Consider the following 16672-nt stretch of genomic DNA (forward strand, 5'->3'; position numbering starts at 1 on the left):
GGATCGGGGGTGAATGGTTCAGACACAGGACAGTGTCTCACATGAACACCTCCAATAAATACCCTTCCCCCCCCCCCCCACCCAGTTTGTCAGGGTCCGGCCAGGGACAGTCTCTGTGCCATGAGTCAGAGCTGTTGGCTCTGGCTCCTCCTCACATACCTCTCTCCATTTCCCAGATGGTCCTGGCCCCCTGCCCTTATCTTGCCCCTCCCGGGGGGCTGTTTGCAGAGAGAGGTATAAAGGGGCGGACCCAGCGGACAGCCAGGGTGCAGGGAGCCAGCGGACAAAGCTGTGTGTCTGCCTCACTCACCATCCTCGCTCTGCACCATGGGCAAGGACAGGCTGCCCGGAGGCCCGAACATCTTCCTCCTGCTCCTCTTCCTCCTCCCTGGAGACACGTCGCCCACCACCGAACCGTAAGCTGCACACGCAGAGGGGGCTCGTGCTGTCTTCTCTTTTCTTTCCTTCATCCCCCTCACAGCGCTGCCAATGCCACTCAGACCTGCCCTGCAGCCCCACTCGCTATTCCACTCCAGGGCTCCCCACACAGCTCTCTCTACCTGTATCCCTACCTAGACATCTTCAGGAGTTTGTCTCTCCCTGCGGCTGCATGGGCAATATGTCCTCTGCCTTGTGGTACCTTTTGTGGATGGGCCCCAGTTTCCTTGCCTGTGAGGGAGAGCTCAGAAAAGTGTTTCTCTTTTCTCTTCTTCTTTAAAGCCAGTTTGCTTCCCTTGGCAGCCACAGACTGTGCTTGTTCCCAAAGAGAGTCAGTGACCTAGATTCCTGTCTGTCAGCACAGACCCTGGCTGTGGCACACTCTGCCGGAACATCCACCTGGGGCACTGCAAACTAGCAACTTGGCTGCAACCTCGCCTCCATTGAGGGGCCTGAAGAGGGGGTATAGCCAGTATAGCCAGCTGGGAGGACTCAGGGTATCCCTTTGGCAGTGTCGACTGGCAGAGACTTCCCCTGGAGCCCAGCATAGATTAGAGCGTTTACCCTCCAGTGCTCAATCCCTTCTCCTGATGTAGCATCCCTCCGCACTAGTGTACATCAGCAGGTGCAATTTATGCTGCCTTGATTCAGCGGGGATGGATCTAGTCCCAAAACTCCGATGTCAGATCTCTTAACCCAAGGAATGCCATTTTAGAATTGTTTGTTTGTGTCGCAGCAGTGCCTATGCACCCCAGTTATGGATCAGGGCCCCCACTGTGCTAGGCTTTATACAAATACAGAACAGGGAGACAATTTACAGCTCGCTGGAAGCTGGAATTGCCATGCCACTGGAAAGCCTGACATTTTAAAGTTTGTTTTCATTCCAAATCGGAATGTGCAGTTTAAATTTTGAGAGGAAGGAAATTCCAGAAAATTTTGATTCAGAAACATAGAAATGTTTCATTTTGATAATGTCACAACATTTTGTTATGATAATATTGAATAATTATAATGTATATCAATATTATACTACAGCAGAATATTAAAGGAAAAATGAAACATTTTGATGTTATTGAAATGAGAAAGTCAAAACAATTTGTTTTATCATTTTTCTGTCAGGCCCTTGGGCAAACTTGACATGTTCCCACAAACTGGTTCCATTTTGACTAAACTACACTTTCTGACAGAAAACAGTTTCATCAAGACTTTTTACACCCAGCTCTGTTCCATTCTGAGCATGTAGCTTGTGTCTGGTCAGATATGTTGTCTGCGTCCTGCACCTTTAAATGGAGAGAAGACCCCTCTGTGCTGCAGAAGCCGCTGCCATTTTGTGTTTGGTGGCATCCTCCTGCACAGGAGGGGCCCCGCTCTTCTCTCTCCATCTGTCTTACCGAGACCTGCCTTGCGTCAAGTCTCATTCTCTCAGTCTAAACTGAAGTCTGTGCAGGCTGAGAGGGCAAGGGAAGAACAGAATGTGAGGCACAGTCACAAGTTTGATTCTGCTTCATGAGGCATTTCATGCTAACTGTTTAATGAAGTAATCGGCATATTAGTGAGTATTTTGCATACATGCTTAGTTTACAGTTGGCATACTCTGCCCCAAGCTGGTGGGGAGGTGGGGTGACCAGACAGCAAGTGTGAAAAATTGGGACAGGGGGTGGAGGGAAATAGGAGCCCATATAAGAAAAATACCCAAAAATCAAGACCGTCCCTATAAAATCGGGACATCTGGTCACCCTATGGGGAGGAGAGGAGGAGGGAAAGGGTAGTGTTCACCAGGAAGCTCAACAAAACCTGGCAGCTTTGGCTAGGGTAGCAGGTGCCCAAGGGTGTCAGATGCGGAGCTGCTGGGGTTATTGTTACTGAGCGGTAGGGCTGCTGGAGCTGGAACTCCTGGGATGCTTTGGGCTGTTCAGGTCACAGTGGCTGGGGAATTGTCCTGGGGGGAGCCTGGGGCCAGTATCAGGTCTCTCACATTCTGTCATCACCTCCAGGCTGCTTGCTCTGAGCCAGCAAGGAGAGAGGAGACACCTGGCTGCCTGCTCAGCAAATGCCACAGCCGCCTGTAGCAGCCAAGGGGCAACTGCAGGAAACTGCCTGCTGCCTTCTTGCGGCTCAGCTATTCACTGAGGATCTCATACTGTGCTAATCACTGCAGTACCAGCGAGCCTGCCATTAGAGTGTTACGCAACGTGACTGTCACGTGTTGTTCATTCTGTCATCCTCACCCCAGAGGCAGAAGTGTGCGCAGCGCAGTGCTTAATTTGTAATGAAAGAAATGCCAGGGCTCAAGCAATTAGGTGCCGGGGCTCAAGCAATTTTTTTACATTTGTAACTGATGCAGCAAGCCCAGAGGTGCCAGGGCAATGAACTGCCAAGCCTAGACGCATCGGGGCTCAGCCCTGGCAAGCCCTGGCACAAATTATTAAGCCCTGGAGCAGTGTCTGGTTTTGGTAGTGTGCAGAGTTTTCTGTTCTGATGTGTGAGAATCCAGCTGAGCTGAAGGGACATGTGACAGGCTGCCGAACGGGTGAGTGTCACACACGAGGCAGGACACTTGGCAGCGCTAAACATAGGCCCTGGCTTTCCATGGCCTTGCTCTTTGTATCGCCATTTACAGCAGGGCAAAGAGGATGTAAAATGCTACCAGAGCAGAAGGGCCAATTTCAGGCCCCCTTTGCACTCACTCTGCACCAGGTGTCAGGCGGGGGAGAATCAGCCCCCAGCCTTTATTGGCTGAGATTGAAGATAGAGAGAAAATCACACAGGGCTTGATCCAAAGCCCAGTGAGGGGAATGGAAAGAGTCCTTTTGACTTCCATGGGCTTTGGCTCAGGCCTAACAGAGGGCGAAGAGGAATTTAATCAGAGCCAGGTTAAGGCTACTCCTACCTGACTTTGTCATTTTGAAATCTTGGCTCAGCAAGATGAACAACCTCCTGGCAGAAAGCTGGGTGTCCCAGGGGGCTTCACACTGCTGCATGTCCAGCCTCCCAGCAGTGACGCTCTGCCAGCATCTCTGCTCTGAGTCAGCAGGCTGAACCCATGGACAGTCAAATATCCTTCTGTAGCCCAAATCACTCTGTTGCTGGCGAGGGGCGAGCCAAGCTGGGTAAAGTCCTCATTAACATTTGAACTTAGCTAGCACTTTTCATCCAAAGATCTCCATGCACATGAAGGGGGGGGGGGTGTGGAAGCAGCATCTTCAGGAGAAATGGGAAAACTGAGGCACAGAGCAGTGAAGCCCAGTAGCACACAGCAGGTCACTGACAGACCCAGGAATAGCAATGAGTTCTCCAGCCAAAGCCCTGTCACTAGGCCACGCTGCCCCTTTAGCACAATGGCTATTCCCTACATTCAGATGTCATCGCACACAGCCATCCCTACATTTGTATCTCTCCATTACTGAGGGCAGCTGGTGACACCTAGATCCACAGACAGCTAGAGAGGGGGTTAGATTAAAAGCCCTGATCCACACTCCTCTGTAACTGCCTGCCAGTCTCCATGGAGGTACAACAAGCATTTCATCTGAGCTCCCTCCCCGCTGTTCAGATAATACAGCGAGGGGCTGTGGGATACACAAACATCAATTAACAGCCTGGAACTTTTCAAGCCATCTCCACGCCCTGCTGGGAGCCTGAACAAACAGCCCTTGGACAGCAATTGCTGCTAGCACAGAATAGTTCCTTCGCTCCAGGTGGTGTCCTAGGTTCCTGGCTGACTGAGCAGACCAGCTAGTATGTTACAAAAACAAAATGAAATTCACCATCCTGTATGTACAAATTACAGTGTGGATGGATGGTTGGGGATTTGGCTGTCACACTAGCCCATGCCCTTTCATCAGTACCTTCTCCATTCCCCATCCCCGCCTCTCTGACCTGTGCCCTTCCCCTTCCCAGGCAGTACATGGTGCTAGTGCCCTTTCTGATCCACACCAACGTTCCTGAAAAGGTCTGTATCCAGCTGACCCACCTGAACGAGTCTGTGACGCTGAGCGCCACGCTGGAATACGCAGGGGCGAACAGGAGCCTGATCGCAGACGTGGTGTCGGAGAAGGACGTGTTCAAGTGCATCCCGTTCACGGTGAGTCTCTGACCCCCACAGGGTTTATTACCTGAGTCTGTGAGATAGTGACAGCCTGGGACCAACCCCTGCAAGGCCTGACACCATCAGAAATCACAAACAGAGACAGGCTCAGGAAGGAGACATTCACGGAAAACCACAGTTCCTGCCGGCAGTGCTGTGGGTGACTCAGAGGAGTGAAGTTCTGGAATAGCCTTCCAAGGGAAGCAGTGGGGGCAAAAGACCTATCTGGCTTCAAGATTAAGCTCTATAAGTTTATGGAGGAGATGGTATGATGGGATAACATGATTCTGGCAATTAACTGATCTCTAACTATTCATGGTAAATAGACCCAATGGCCTGTGATGGGATGTTAGATGGGGTGGGATCTGAGTTACTACAGAGAATTCTTTCCTGGGTATCTGGCTGGTGAATATTGCCCACATGCTCAGGGTTCAGCTGATCGCCATACTTGGGGTCGGGAAGGAATTTTTCTCCAGGGCAGATTGGAAGAGGCCCTGGGGGTTTTTTGCCTTCTTCTGCAGCATGGGGAACGGGTCAGTTGCTGGAGGATTCCCTGCACCTTGAAGTCTTTAAACCATGATTTGAGGACTTCAATAGCTCAGACATAGGTGAGAGGTTTATTGCAGGAGTGGATGGGTGAGATTCTGTGGCCTGCATTGTGCAGGAGGTCAGAGTAGATGATCATAACGGTCACTTCTGACATTAATGTCTATGAGTCTATGAGACTCATTAGGAGTGATCTTCAGTCAGTGCTGAGCTCAGTGCCCGGCACAATGCTGGGAGAGGTTCTGCTACAGGCTATAGTGTGGCTGGCTTTGTTGGGTGGTTTTCTCTCTGAGTCAGTGCTGATCTTACGGCTGCGGCCTGGCCTCCCGTTTCTCAAGGGGCTCCACAAGCCTCTGAGTGAGACCAGAAAGAAAGCCATGGAAGGAGGCGGTTAGAGAAGTTCCCCGAGACCAATGACGTCCATGAGCTCATCTTGTGCCTCTCCCAGGAGCCAGTCCAGGATTTCTCCCTGCAGCTCTCAAGGCTGGCTGCGGGGACAGTAGAAGAAAATGGACCCAGCACAGAAGTAATTAATCAGATGTAGCTTCCCATTTTCCTCCATCACTGGGATCCACAGCTGGGGGCACACGATCACAGTCCATCAATCCCTTTGAGGAAGGAGCATAATGAGGGAAGAGAAATGACCCCCAGTCTTGGCAAGAGGCAGCACAAGGGGTGATGGGCAGAAGGAAAAGCTGAAACTAAGACACTGGGGGAAGTTCTTAAGATATGAGCTACTGGGGTGGAGGAGTCAGAGACTCCTGGTTGGGAGGGGATGGCAGTGGGTGGCAGGCACCGTCTCCTCTGGAGGAGGTGCTGGAGGCCCCATCATGGCAAATATTCTGGCAGCGTAGAGGAGACATTAGTGGGGATGGAGGAGAAGAGTCCTGCAAAACGAGGGTGAGGTGAGACTGGCAGAGCCTGGCTTTCTTTCCCCAGACCCCACAATATCTGATTCTGGTAGGTATGTGGTGACCTTTTTGTTGGGTTCCATGTACAACTCCAGCCTCCAAAGGCTCAGTGCAGAAGGGGGAGCCTCTAAGGCAGCGGCTCTTTTGCTGTTCTCCAGGTTCCAAAGTCCAGCAGCTCATCAGCAGCGTTTCTCACGGTGCTGGTGAAGGGGCCGACGCTGGAGTTCAGGAGCCGGAAATCGGTGCTGGTCAAGAACTCAGAGAGCCTGGTCTTTGTCCAGACGGACAAACCCATCTACAAACCGGGACAAACAGGTATAGGGAATCGGGTGGGACATTATATACAGAGCAGGAAATCCTCCCTGCCTCCCCAGAGACCCCACAAGTCATCACCAAGTTAGTACAGCTGGGAGTAAACCTGCCTTCCCACTGCCTCCCCACCAGTCACAAAGCTGGGGGAATGTGGTGCATGCATCTAACCTTGCCATGTGTCCACCGGTCATTGCATCTGGGCCAGGCACACACACAGCAGCTGCCTCATTGACTGATGGTCCCTGGGTGAGCAACTGCAAGCTTGACAGTGAAATTCTCTTCCTCTCTCAATCATGCCCTCTGCAGTTCTATTTCGGATCGTCTCTCTGGACGAAGACTTCCATCCTCGGAATGAGAAGGTAGGTCTGATCGCTGATCAGTTTCCATGGCTGACATGGTGAGCGCTGATATGACCCCTTTAAAGTCCTTTGTGATTCCTGAGGAACTTATTTCTATTGACATCCATCTAGAGCCGTAAAAGTGACTGTGTAAAGCAAGCGATGCCTTCTGACTCCCCACATCTTCTTCATAAGGGTCAGATTCTACCATGATTTACACCCCATTCAACTTCATTGACAGAATGTACATAGGACATAATATAAATCATGCTTTATTATAATGTAAAACTGGCTAATGTCAAAACTTTTTGGCAATTTTATCAAATCATGTTTAATTTAAACATAAGTTGTGCAAATACAAAAAGAAAAACATACAAGTCTACAACAGCAACATCATCTAAAACATATACGACCTTAAAAGGTTAATTAGAACCTAATAAAAACACTCCTCCATGGCCCAATGCTGAAAGGGCAAAAATTGCCAGTGATTTGATTACTACCAGGGATTGAGAAAAAACTAAAAACATTATCCTTTTGAGATGGTGATAAAAATTCTTTTTATATAAAAGAGGTAAAATCAAGCATGTTCTCAGAAGCTGGAAAAATCTACAGTTCAAAAGATAATGCGGTAGATCTTCCATTGCTCCAGAGTTATATGGGCAAAACTGAAGATGTGAAGGAACTTTTCCATATCTACCTGTAACGACAGCAATTTCCATGGTTTGGCATCTTAATTGAGTATATCCCTTACATAAAATGAGGATTTCATAATGCAGTCAAATACTGTTCAAAAACATGAGCCATCTTCAAAGTAGAAAACCAAAAGACAAACTTTGAACCATGAATCACAGCCAGATCTTCTTGTTAGGTAATATTTGTCATTCTTTGTTTGAGTAGTTGATTAGACTGATTAAAAGATACCGACAATAAGTGAGTCATAGAAAAATCCAGCCTATGTATAATAAATTGGAAGGTCTTATATCATGGCAATATGGAGTGCATAGGTTGTTCCTCCATCTCCTGAAGGCAAAAGTGGGGCAATCTGTTATCTAAAAGAGTACAGATCTTAGACCAAAATTTAAGAAAAGCAATACAAGCTCTACAACTTACAGTAAAACCATCCACCTCAGCACGTAAAAACAAAGGAGGGCTAAAATTCGGGAGAATCGTAAGTCTCCTCAAAAAATTATTTTGAATGATCTCTAAGGCCGAAATTTGGCCGCTCTATCAAACTTCAGCCTCATAGATCATCTACAACATTATTTTTGCATAAAGATTCTTAGCACTGGGGCAGCTCTGTTCCCAGCATATGGGCAGGTTAAACAGAGCACCCCTTGGCCAGAGCTAAGGGCCTTTTGTTTTTAAGTCTTCATGATAAGGAAACCAGTGGCCTAAATGATGAAACTTTATCCCTAAATAAGTCAAAGCAAAGACTTGTTTTGTTCTTCCCCAAAATCATGACTTTGGGCTTATAATTGAGAACTAGGTCTTGAGAGTTACAATAATGGAAAAAATAAGATAACCACCGGCGGCCTCTTGGATGCTGCGATAATACAACCATGCCATCAGCATATAACAATACTGGAATGGATCTACTCTTATTTTGCAGGGGAGAAAAATCATCTTTCTTTACAACATCACCACCTCATTAATATATACATTAAAAAGGAGAGGCACTGGAAAGCAAACCTGGCATACTCCCCTAGAAATAGGGAAAACAGTACGTTCTCCATTGGCTTTAGTTCTTAACCTCACCATATTGCGCTGGTGTAGAGCCTCCAAAATATGCAAAAGTGTTAGATCGATTCCCATCCTTCTTAATTTTGCCCAACGTTTTTCTTGGTTAATAAAATCAAATGCCATCTTTAGATCTATGAAAGCAGCATGTAAACTACTACCATTAACCACACTATATTTATAAATCATGTAGGATAAAATAAAATAATTATCCCACTGTGGCTCTACCAGACCTAAAGCTGGACTGCTCTTCGTGTAGTAAATTAGCCTTTAAAGCCCATATTTCAAGTTTAGAGAGTAAAAATCTGCATTAAATCTTCCCTGCCACATCTAACAGACCAACAGGTCTACATGAAGCAGAATTCTTTCTGTCCCCTTTTTTAAAAATAGGAACTATAATAGTGAACTTCCAGCCAGACGGAATCCATCCGGTATGATTAATGACAGTAAATAATTTAGCCAAATCTGGAGACCACCAATTAGGATTATCCTGAAAAACTTCATCAGGGAGAAAATCTTCTGCTGGATCTTTTTTTCCGTTGTTGGGCTAAAATTAATGAGTGTACTTCACTGTACTGTACTGAAAGCCAGAGTGGTAAATCAAAGAGAGGATTCCTCATTGCATCAACTACGGTAGAATTAGATTTAAAAACTGGTTGAGGGGAATCATTAAAGATCTGGCCAAAATATGCTATCCAAGGTTCATGATTAATATGGGGTTTATCATTCAGAGATTATCTGCCAGAACCCGTGGCCGCCATCTTCTAAAATGTGGAAGAATTTTTAGTTTTAGCTGCTGCTTCAAACTCCTTCCACAAGGATCTAAGATAGTCTTGTTTTTTCTGATATAATAAACCTTTATATTGTCTTCTGGCAGCTATTAAATTATGAAGTAAATTAGGAGACGGATTGCATTTTACCCTATTAGCTAGACAGGCTAGAGCTGTGTTTTCTTTCACACGGTCTGCATCAAGCCAAGTGTACTTACCTTTGAAAGCATTTTTAGAATAATTAAAAGCAAAATCAATTTGTTTAGAGACAAGTGGTTGCAAGGATTTTACCAGCAACTCATAGGATTCACAAATTTGAGAGGAATTCAAGGACTTAATAATGATGTCTCCGAGAAATCTAACATCAGAGTCTTCCAATCTCCTTGATAATTTGTCAGGAATGGCTGAGCTTTAGTGTTTACAACCACATTGTTCCAAAGGGGTAATTAAGGCATCCTCACCCATGGGTAATAAAAATCTCACTAGAAAGAGCACATCATTTGTAATTACAGAGAAATCCCTACAATGACGAATGACACAGGGATGATAATAATATTATCAATATTATCAATAATATTATCAATATTATCAATATTATCAATAATATTATCAATATTATCAATAATATTATCAATAACACTCCCAGCAGTCAATTAAATTTATGTGAAATGTCCCTACACTTCTTCCATTTACAGGTATCATATTAAACTTATCCAATAATACCTTCAGTTTTTGTCCAGCAATGTTAACCATCTGATCTCCAGAGTTTTAGGGGGGAAGTTCAAAAATCTTCTCAGTGTTTTCTTCTCCTCATACTTGGGAAAGAGATTCATCTTGCCCCTGGAGCAGGGAGTGAAAATTGTCCTGTTAGGATCTTTTTGCCAGAGGTGAATAAACTGGAAAGAGTTCAGAGGCGAGCAACAACATTTACAAGAGTTTTCAAAAACCTGATCTATGAGGAAAGGTTGAAAGAATTGGTCAATGTTTAGTCTAGAAAAGAAAAGGCTGAAGGAAGACTACATGATAAATTGCCCACAGTTGGTGGAGCTAAGAACCTCCCTCCATCTTCTGTTACATCTTAAAAATCATAATCCTCTGTTTTTGGCATCCTTTTGGGCTCTCTGAATATAGGAAACAGGATTTCAGGGCAGAGGGAATGAACAGCAGGGCAGATGAATCTGCAGAGGCAAATCATTATTCTGAAAGTAAAGGAGCAGGCTAGTGTAACAAGGAGAGTCTGATCACTTCATCTGATCACAAGGAAACATAAAACACTACCAGAGAAGTGAACAGAATTGCTAAGATTAACTATCAAAAAGAAGCTGTTGGTTTCCACATGCCGAGTAATAACTGGCTTCTCCAGAGCTTAATTTGTAATGAAAGAGATGTGAAATGAATTTGTAATGAAAGAAGCTCAAGCAATTAGGTGCTGGGGCTCAAGCATTTTTTTTACTTTCATAACTGACACAGTAAGCCCAGAGGTGCCAGGGCTATGAACGCCAAGCTTAGAGGTGCAGGGGCTCTGCTCTGGCAAGCCTTGGTACTAATTAAGCACTGGGCTTCTCCATTTGATAGGACTGGAAATCAGAGACTTTCAGCGGTGGCTTTAGGAACATCCTGAGGGCCTGATTCCCCAGTGCCGTGCACCTTGCGGCATCATTAACACCAGAGCAAAGTGGGCATAAAACGTCAAATGAGGCTTGTTCTGTGTGCCTTACTTTGCACTGGGTGTGAGTGACAGCACCAGGGGTGGGCCAGCAGTGAGTCAGGCCCTGAGGAGATCACTTCTGTCTTGTGGGAAGGCATGTGACTGGGCCTCAAGACCCCTATACCTGGCTTTGTCACACCTTCCTGCACATGGTACACTGTGATCTAGTTGACCCCCCTCCACAACCTCACTGCGAGTTTGCAGGAGCAGGGGTCCCTCAGGAGACATCCCAGCAGCAGGCCCCGCCTGATGCCGTAGAGCAGGACACAGAGATTTGAGTTGCCACCTCAAAGCCCTGGAAACCAGCGACTTTCCAAATGGCTACACACTCAGGGGCACATTTCCGAAGTGCCTCAGTGACTTAGAAACCCAAGTCCCATTTTCAGAAGTGACTTAGGCACTTTGGGCCAGATTGCCAAAGGGATTTAGGTGCCTAAAGCTGTAGGTAGGTGCCTAGTGGGATTTTCAAAAGCACATAGGCAGGTTAGGAGACTAACTCCGATTGGCTGCAGTGGGGAACTAGATACCTCAGCACTTGGAAACTCCACTTGCATTGTTAGGCACCTAAATACCTTTACAAATCTGCCACCTTTACAAAGTCTCACTGAAAGTGGCTCTTTGGCTCCTAAGCCACAGACCTCGGAGATATGTAGGTGCCTGACTCCCATTGAAATCAGTGGGAGTTAGACACCCAAATCCCTTTGTGGATTTTGGCCTCGAGTGCCTAAATCATTTTTGAAAAAGGCTTCTAACTCACTTAGGTGATTTTGAAATGTTTACCCTGAATCCTCTAAATGCAAAATGAAGTGTTTAATTTCACAGCTGTGTTAAACTGACCAGTTCAGGCTCTAAAACATTAGAAGGCCCCACTGTAGTTTCTCATTGAGTAACAGAGAGCAAGGGGCAGAGGGAAATGCAGAGACACAGAAGTCCCCTGGACAGGGTAGATGAGCTCAGTGCATGTCTGACCTGTATTTCTAACTCTGCTTTTCCTTGTTTTCCCCACAGTTTCCACTGGTCTTCATCAAGGTAAGTGGCACGTTGATTTTTACTCTCACGGCCGCTAGCTGAAACCTGGGGCTGCTGCGGGGCTGGGGAGACTCCCGTGCTTCACAGCAGAGGGGGTGTGTAGTGCGGTGTTCATTGTGAATGGGTAGTGCGGCCACTAGGGGGCTCAGAGCAAGGAAGTAAAGGTGAGTCTGTGGGAACAGGAAATAGAGTCCTGCATTCACCCCACCCACCCTGGGTGATCATTGGATCATCTCAGCATTGGATCACCCTAGATATTTCAGTCCTCAGCTGCAGCACAACATTGGAACCTGACCTGCAAAGGGGGAAAATGGGCCCGTGACCTTTTCTGCTTCTTTAGGGTGCTTAAAGGAGCCGGAAAAGGGTCTTTTGTGAAAGTGAGCCCTGGTCTGCACACAGATTTCATTCCAGTTTAACTGTGTCAGTCAGGGGTGGGATTTTATACCAAAATAGTTAAACCAGTGCAGCCACTAGCATGGGCCCGGTTATACCAACATAGAGGTGCCTTATACTGGCATAACTCATTCCCCTTCCCATACAGGGATAAGCTATACTAGTCAAAGATATACTGGCTGCTTGAACCAGAGAGGTAGCCCAAACAACTACATATTTAAGACCAGATTAGCATTTCCATAGCCCATTGCCTTCCAAATACGTGCATAGGGAGGGTTTTCTCAGCCCCATAGGTAACCTGAATATTTCAGTCCTCAGCCAGAGCAGTTGCCATTTCTCGAACTGCAAATGTAACATTAAAACTCCCAGGCACAGAAAAACTCATCACATCCTGCCGTCTGTGCATTGGTCTCTTAGCCTTGCTCTCTCCCATCCTCCTTGCCCACTCTATATGGATGTGGGCATGTTGATCAGGTGGGCAGACAATGGAACAGATACGGTGCTGGTAGCTGGCTGTTTAATCACACGCTGATTGCACAGGACTTGACTGAATCCTTACAGGCTACTGGGAAAGTACAGAGCTGGCCACCAGGTGCCCTAACCTCAGCTATAGGAGAGGCCATGGAGCTGATCGTGTATATATCCTGTATCTCTGCCAAACACTGGACTGCAACTGCCCTGCTCTGCAGCCTCATGCTGTGTAGACACCCTGCCTGTAAATGAAAGGTTAAGAGTCATCCTGTCTTATTACCTTGTGCTCTTCTCACCTCTAGGACCCGCAGAGGAACCGCGTGTACCAGTGGCGAGAGGTGGAGTTAAATGGGGGCCTCACCCAGCTCTCCTTCCCCCTCACCTCCGAGCCCATTCAAGGCACCTACAACGTGGTGGTGCAAAAAGAGACGGGGACCAATCTAGAACACTCCTTTACTGTGGAGGAATACGGTAAGAAAGGGTCCCACTTGTGCTGGGGCAAGGGGCGTTGGAAGCAGGAGCAACTGGCTGGGATTCATCCATTCTAGGCACAAAAATCCAGTTCAGGATTGTCTGGGGTGTAGATGTGTGAAGAGTGATCTGAGGAATGGGCCAGGAAAACACTGGATACTCTAAGGGATCAGGATCTGAGCCCGCATCCAGTGGTGTATAGCTTTCTCCTCAGCACTTGAACTGTCAGGGTCACTGTTCACTGTAAGCCTGGGCGTATCTGGGTCTGAATACAAAGGCCCATCCCTTGGGCCTACTGGATTTGGGCTGTGATTCCAGTCTCAGTACAATGCAGCTTTATTTTTGTGTAGGGTCTTTCCTACCAGTTGTGTGCAGTATATGGTACGGATGCAAAACAAACTATGTGAATGCTACATTACAGTGGCACAGTTTGCTTCCCCTGTGCTCTGCCAATGAAACTGGCTTAACTCACCTCTCCTTTCTCCCCTTCTCCCACTCTGGTCTTCACACCTTTGTCCTTGCAGTCCGTGGCACCCAGAACATCTTCAAATGTTCAAAATAAATAAATAAAGACACTTTGTCTGGAGACCAAGCCTGGAAAACATCAGCCCCAAAGGGCAAACTTTCAGAAGGTTTATGAGGAAAGGAAAATGAGGCCAGCAAGAGTGGTAGATTCTCAGAGAACCCATTATGCAACCTTAATTACAGTGGTTGCCACTAATCACCCAAGGAGAGAAAAAGTACAGCTCTGTCTAGTCTAGGGAAATGTACCACTCCAGCCCCCACCCCGACCACTTTGAATTGTCCCACAGAAATGCTCCAGCCACTTACATGCATTCTAAGAACTTGCTCTCAGCAAGCCTAAGAGCCAGCTCATTCTGAACGGCTTAGTAACAGTGGCTCCACGAGGCCTCTCGCTGCTGTCCGACAGGGCATTCTGAAACTTCCCTGAATCCACTGCTTCTGGGGTCTGTGCTGGGAACTGCAAGATAGGTACCACAGGGCATCGCAACTGAAGGGCTTTAAAGCAGTGCTCTTGTTGGCAAACCTGCAGAGCTCCGAACACCAGTCAGCATGGCAGTGCGGGCACTGTGACCAGCCTGTGCTCCAGATGGGCTGATCTCACTGGTTCCAGTGTGACCTGGCTCTGGACAGTCTGCCACCTCCTTGCTTGGGGTGCCTCTGCGTGTGCCACTCTGAGCCAAGCTGGCTTTTCCCTGAGCCTTATACCTACAGCAGCTCTTATCGAGTTTGGTCTCCACTTCCCTCCCCCCCTACCCCCCCTCCCGCCAGTGTCTCTCTCCCATTACTACCCCCTCATTCAGTTAGTTCAGAACTTCTGAGAAAATTCACTTTGGGGCTGAAACTTAACATTCTAGTGCCTAGCCAGGAGGTGAATTCAGTCTGTGAACTCAGCCAGCAGGAAACAATATTTGCTTTTTCTGACTCTTTTCATGCAGGGATAAGTTTAAAATGGCTAAACTTCCAGGGTCACATTCACTGGTGCAGTCCGTCTGCTTTGTACCACTCCAGCAGGGATGCAAAGTAAGCGGGCTTATGGCTGCTTTGCCTCACCGGAGCAGCACAAGAGCCAGAGCACACAGTGAATGTGGCCCTTTAAATCTGATGAGTGATGATGGTGCACTGGGGAGTCGAGCCCTCACTAGGTATCACTTGCGTTGCATAGTTTGGAATACAGTCTCTGAAGCAACGACAGCCCAGCGGGCAGGGTTGGGCAAGGGGAGCGAAGGGGAGGGGAGCAGGGGTTACGGTGTCTTTCTCTTCAGTTCCACAGTCCCTGGCCGGATCCTCAGCTGGTGTAAACTGGCTCAGCTGCACTGAGGGGCATGGAGCTGTGGTGATTTATAGCAGGCTGAGGATCTGGCACCATGCGTTGCGGGGGGGGGGAGGGGGAGAGGCTGTGTCTGTCACTCAATGGGGTAGTGACAGTGATGTACACGTGATCCCTCTGCTCTGCTCAACGTCTGGCCCGTCTCTCTCCCTCAGTGCTGCCCAAGTACGAGGTGTCAGTGAAGCTGCCCAAGAAAATCACCATCCAGGATGAGGAGCTGAAAGTGGCCGTCTGTGGTCTGTGAGTTTCAGGGTTTGAGTCACCGTTTTTTGTGCTCATCCACCGTTGCCTTCCTGCTGCTACCCCCACAAACCAGAGCTGGAGAAGGCCCCTTGGGTCCCTTTCTCTCCATCCCCAAGGGCCCTGGGCAGGATTGTTCCCTACTGTCTAGTCTGCATCCAGCCCAAGTTTTAAACATCCCAAGCAATGGGGCTCCTCCCCCTGCCCCGGGAAACGATGCCTCAGCCCCATACAGCTCCCTCTCAGAAAGGTTTCTCCATTATTCAACCCAAATTTCCCCTTTCTTAACATCATTCCATCCTTCCTAATCAGACCCCCAAGTGCCTCCGTAAATTATCCCAGCCCCCCTTGGTGATGCCTCCTTCAGACACTTGTATAGCATTGACGGGAGATGATAATCCCTCTCTATACAGCCTTAAAGTGCGACCCCACCTGGAAGACAGTGTTCAGCTCTGGGCCCCACAGCTCTGAGGAGACTGCACCTGGAATACTGTCCGCAGGTCTGGGCTCTTCCGTACCAGAAAGGTGTGGCCAAATGGGAGGGAGCTGGGAGAAGGGAAACTCAACTGATTAAGGGGCAGAAGAGCCTGACCATCAGGCAACATTTCCTAATGGGGAGGCCTGCTGGGTAATGGAATAATCTCCCCCGGGAAATGGCTGGAACCCCATCACTTGAGTCATTGGAAAACAGGACTAGACAGCGCTCCAGAGAATAGACATTAGGAAACCAGCAACAGAGTCCTCAGGGGTAATGGTATAAAGGGCCCCAAAAGGCCTCTTCTGCCTGACTCTGTCTCCCTGTCTAAGCACCTTGTGTCTCTTTAACGCCTCTCTGGTTACAGATACACCTATGGGACCCCTGTCCCCGGCCTGGTGAATGTCCGTGTGTGCCGGAGATTCTCCCAGGCCAGGTCACACTGCTATGGAAGAGAGGCCGAGGCTGTGTGTGAGGAATTCACCAGACAAGTGAGTCCAAGGCCCATCCCATAGGCAGGAGGTGACTGTCTTGAGGAGGGTGATCTGTGTCTGTCAAAGGGGATTGTTAGACCTCAGCTGGAATTGTGTGTTCTGGGTTGGGCTCTGTCTCACAGGAGGAAGGTATTGGTTAGGAGGTGATGCCAGGGCTGGGGGATATAAATTATGAAGAAAAACCCCTCGGGTGAAATTCTGGCCCCATTGAAATCTGTGGCAAAACTCCAATTGACATCAGCCAGATCAGGATTCACCCCTGGATGGATGTTTCTTCTAACTGGGAAAGAAAAGACCCTGAGAGGTTTTTGTGTCTGTGAACGGGATTGAGATGGGGAGGTGAGCAGGGCAGAGGAGAAAGCAAGAGGGAACTGTGGGATCTGGAAGAGAGAGAGAACTCAAG

The 16672-nt window shown here is 47.8% G+C and overlaps 1 protein-coding gene across 2 annotated transcripts in view; it reads left to right on the forward strand.

Moving 5' to 3' along the window:
* Positions 1-327: 327 nt before the first annotated feature.
* The window catches only part of LOC144259201 (alpha-2-macroglobulin-like), a 59412-nt gene continuing 43067 nt past the window's right edge, over positions 328-16672 (forward strand). For both annotated transcript variants that reach the window (XM_077807385.1, XM_077807386.1), the window contains exons 1-8: positions 328-416; positions 4336-4519; positions 6138-6294; positions 6598-6650; positions 11853-11873; positions 13040-13208; positions 15216-15300; positions 16143-16266. In XM_077807385.1, coding sequence (XP_077663511.1) covers positions 328-416; positions 4336-4519; positions 6138-6294; positions 6598-6650; positions 11853-11873; positions 13040-13208; positions 15216-15300; positions 16143-16266 — 882 coding nt within the window. The remainder of the gene's footprint in view (positions 417-4335; positions 4520-6137; positions 6295-6597; positions 6651-11852; positions 11874-13039; positions 13209-15215; positions 15301-16142; positions 16267-16672) is intronic.

The sequence above is a fragment of the Eretmochelys imbricata genome, chromosome 1, assembly GCF_965152235.1.
Source record: "Eretmochelys imbricata isolate rEreImb1 chromosome 1, rEreImb1.hap1, whole genome shotgun sequence".
NCBI lineage: Eukaryota > Metazoa > Chordata > Testudines > Cheloniidae > Eretmochelys > Eretmochelys imbricata.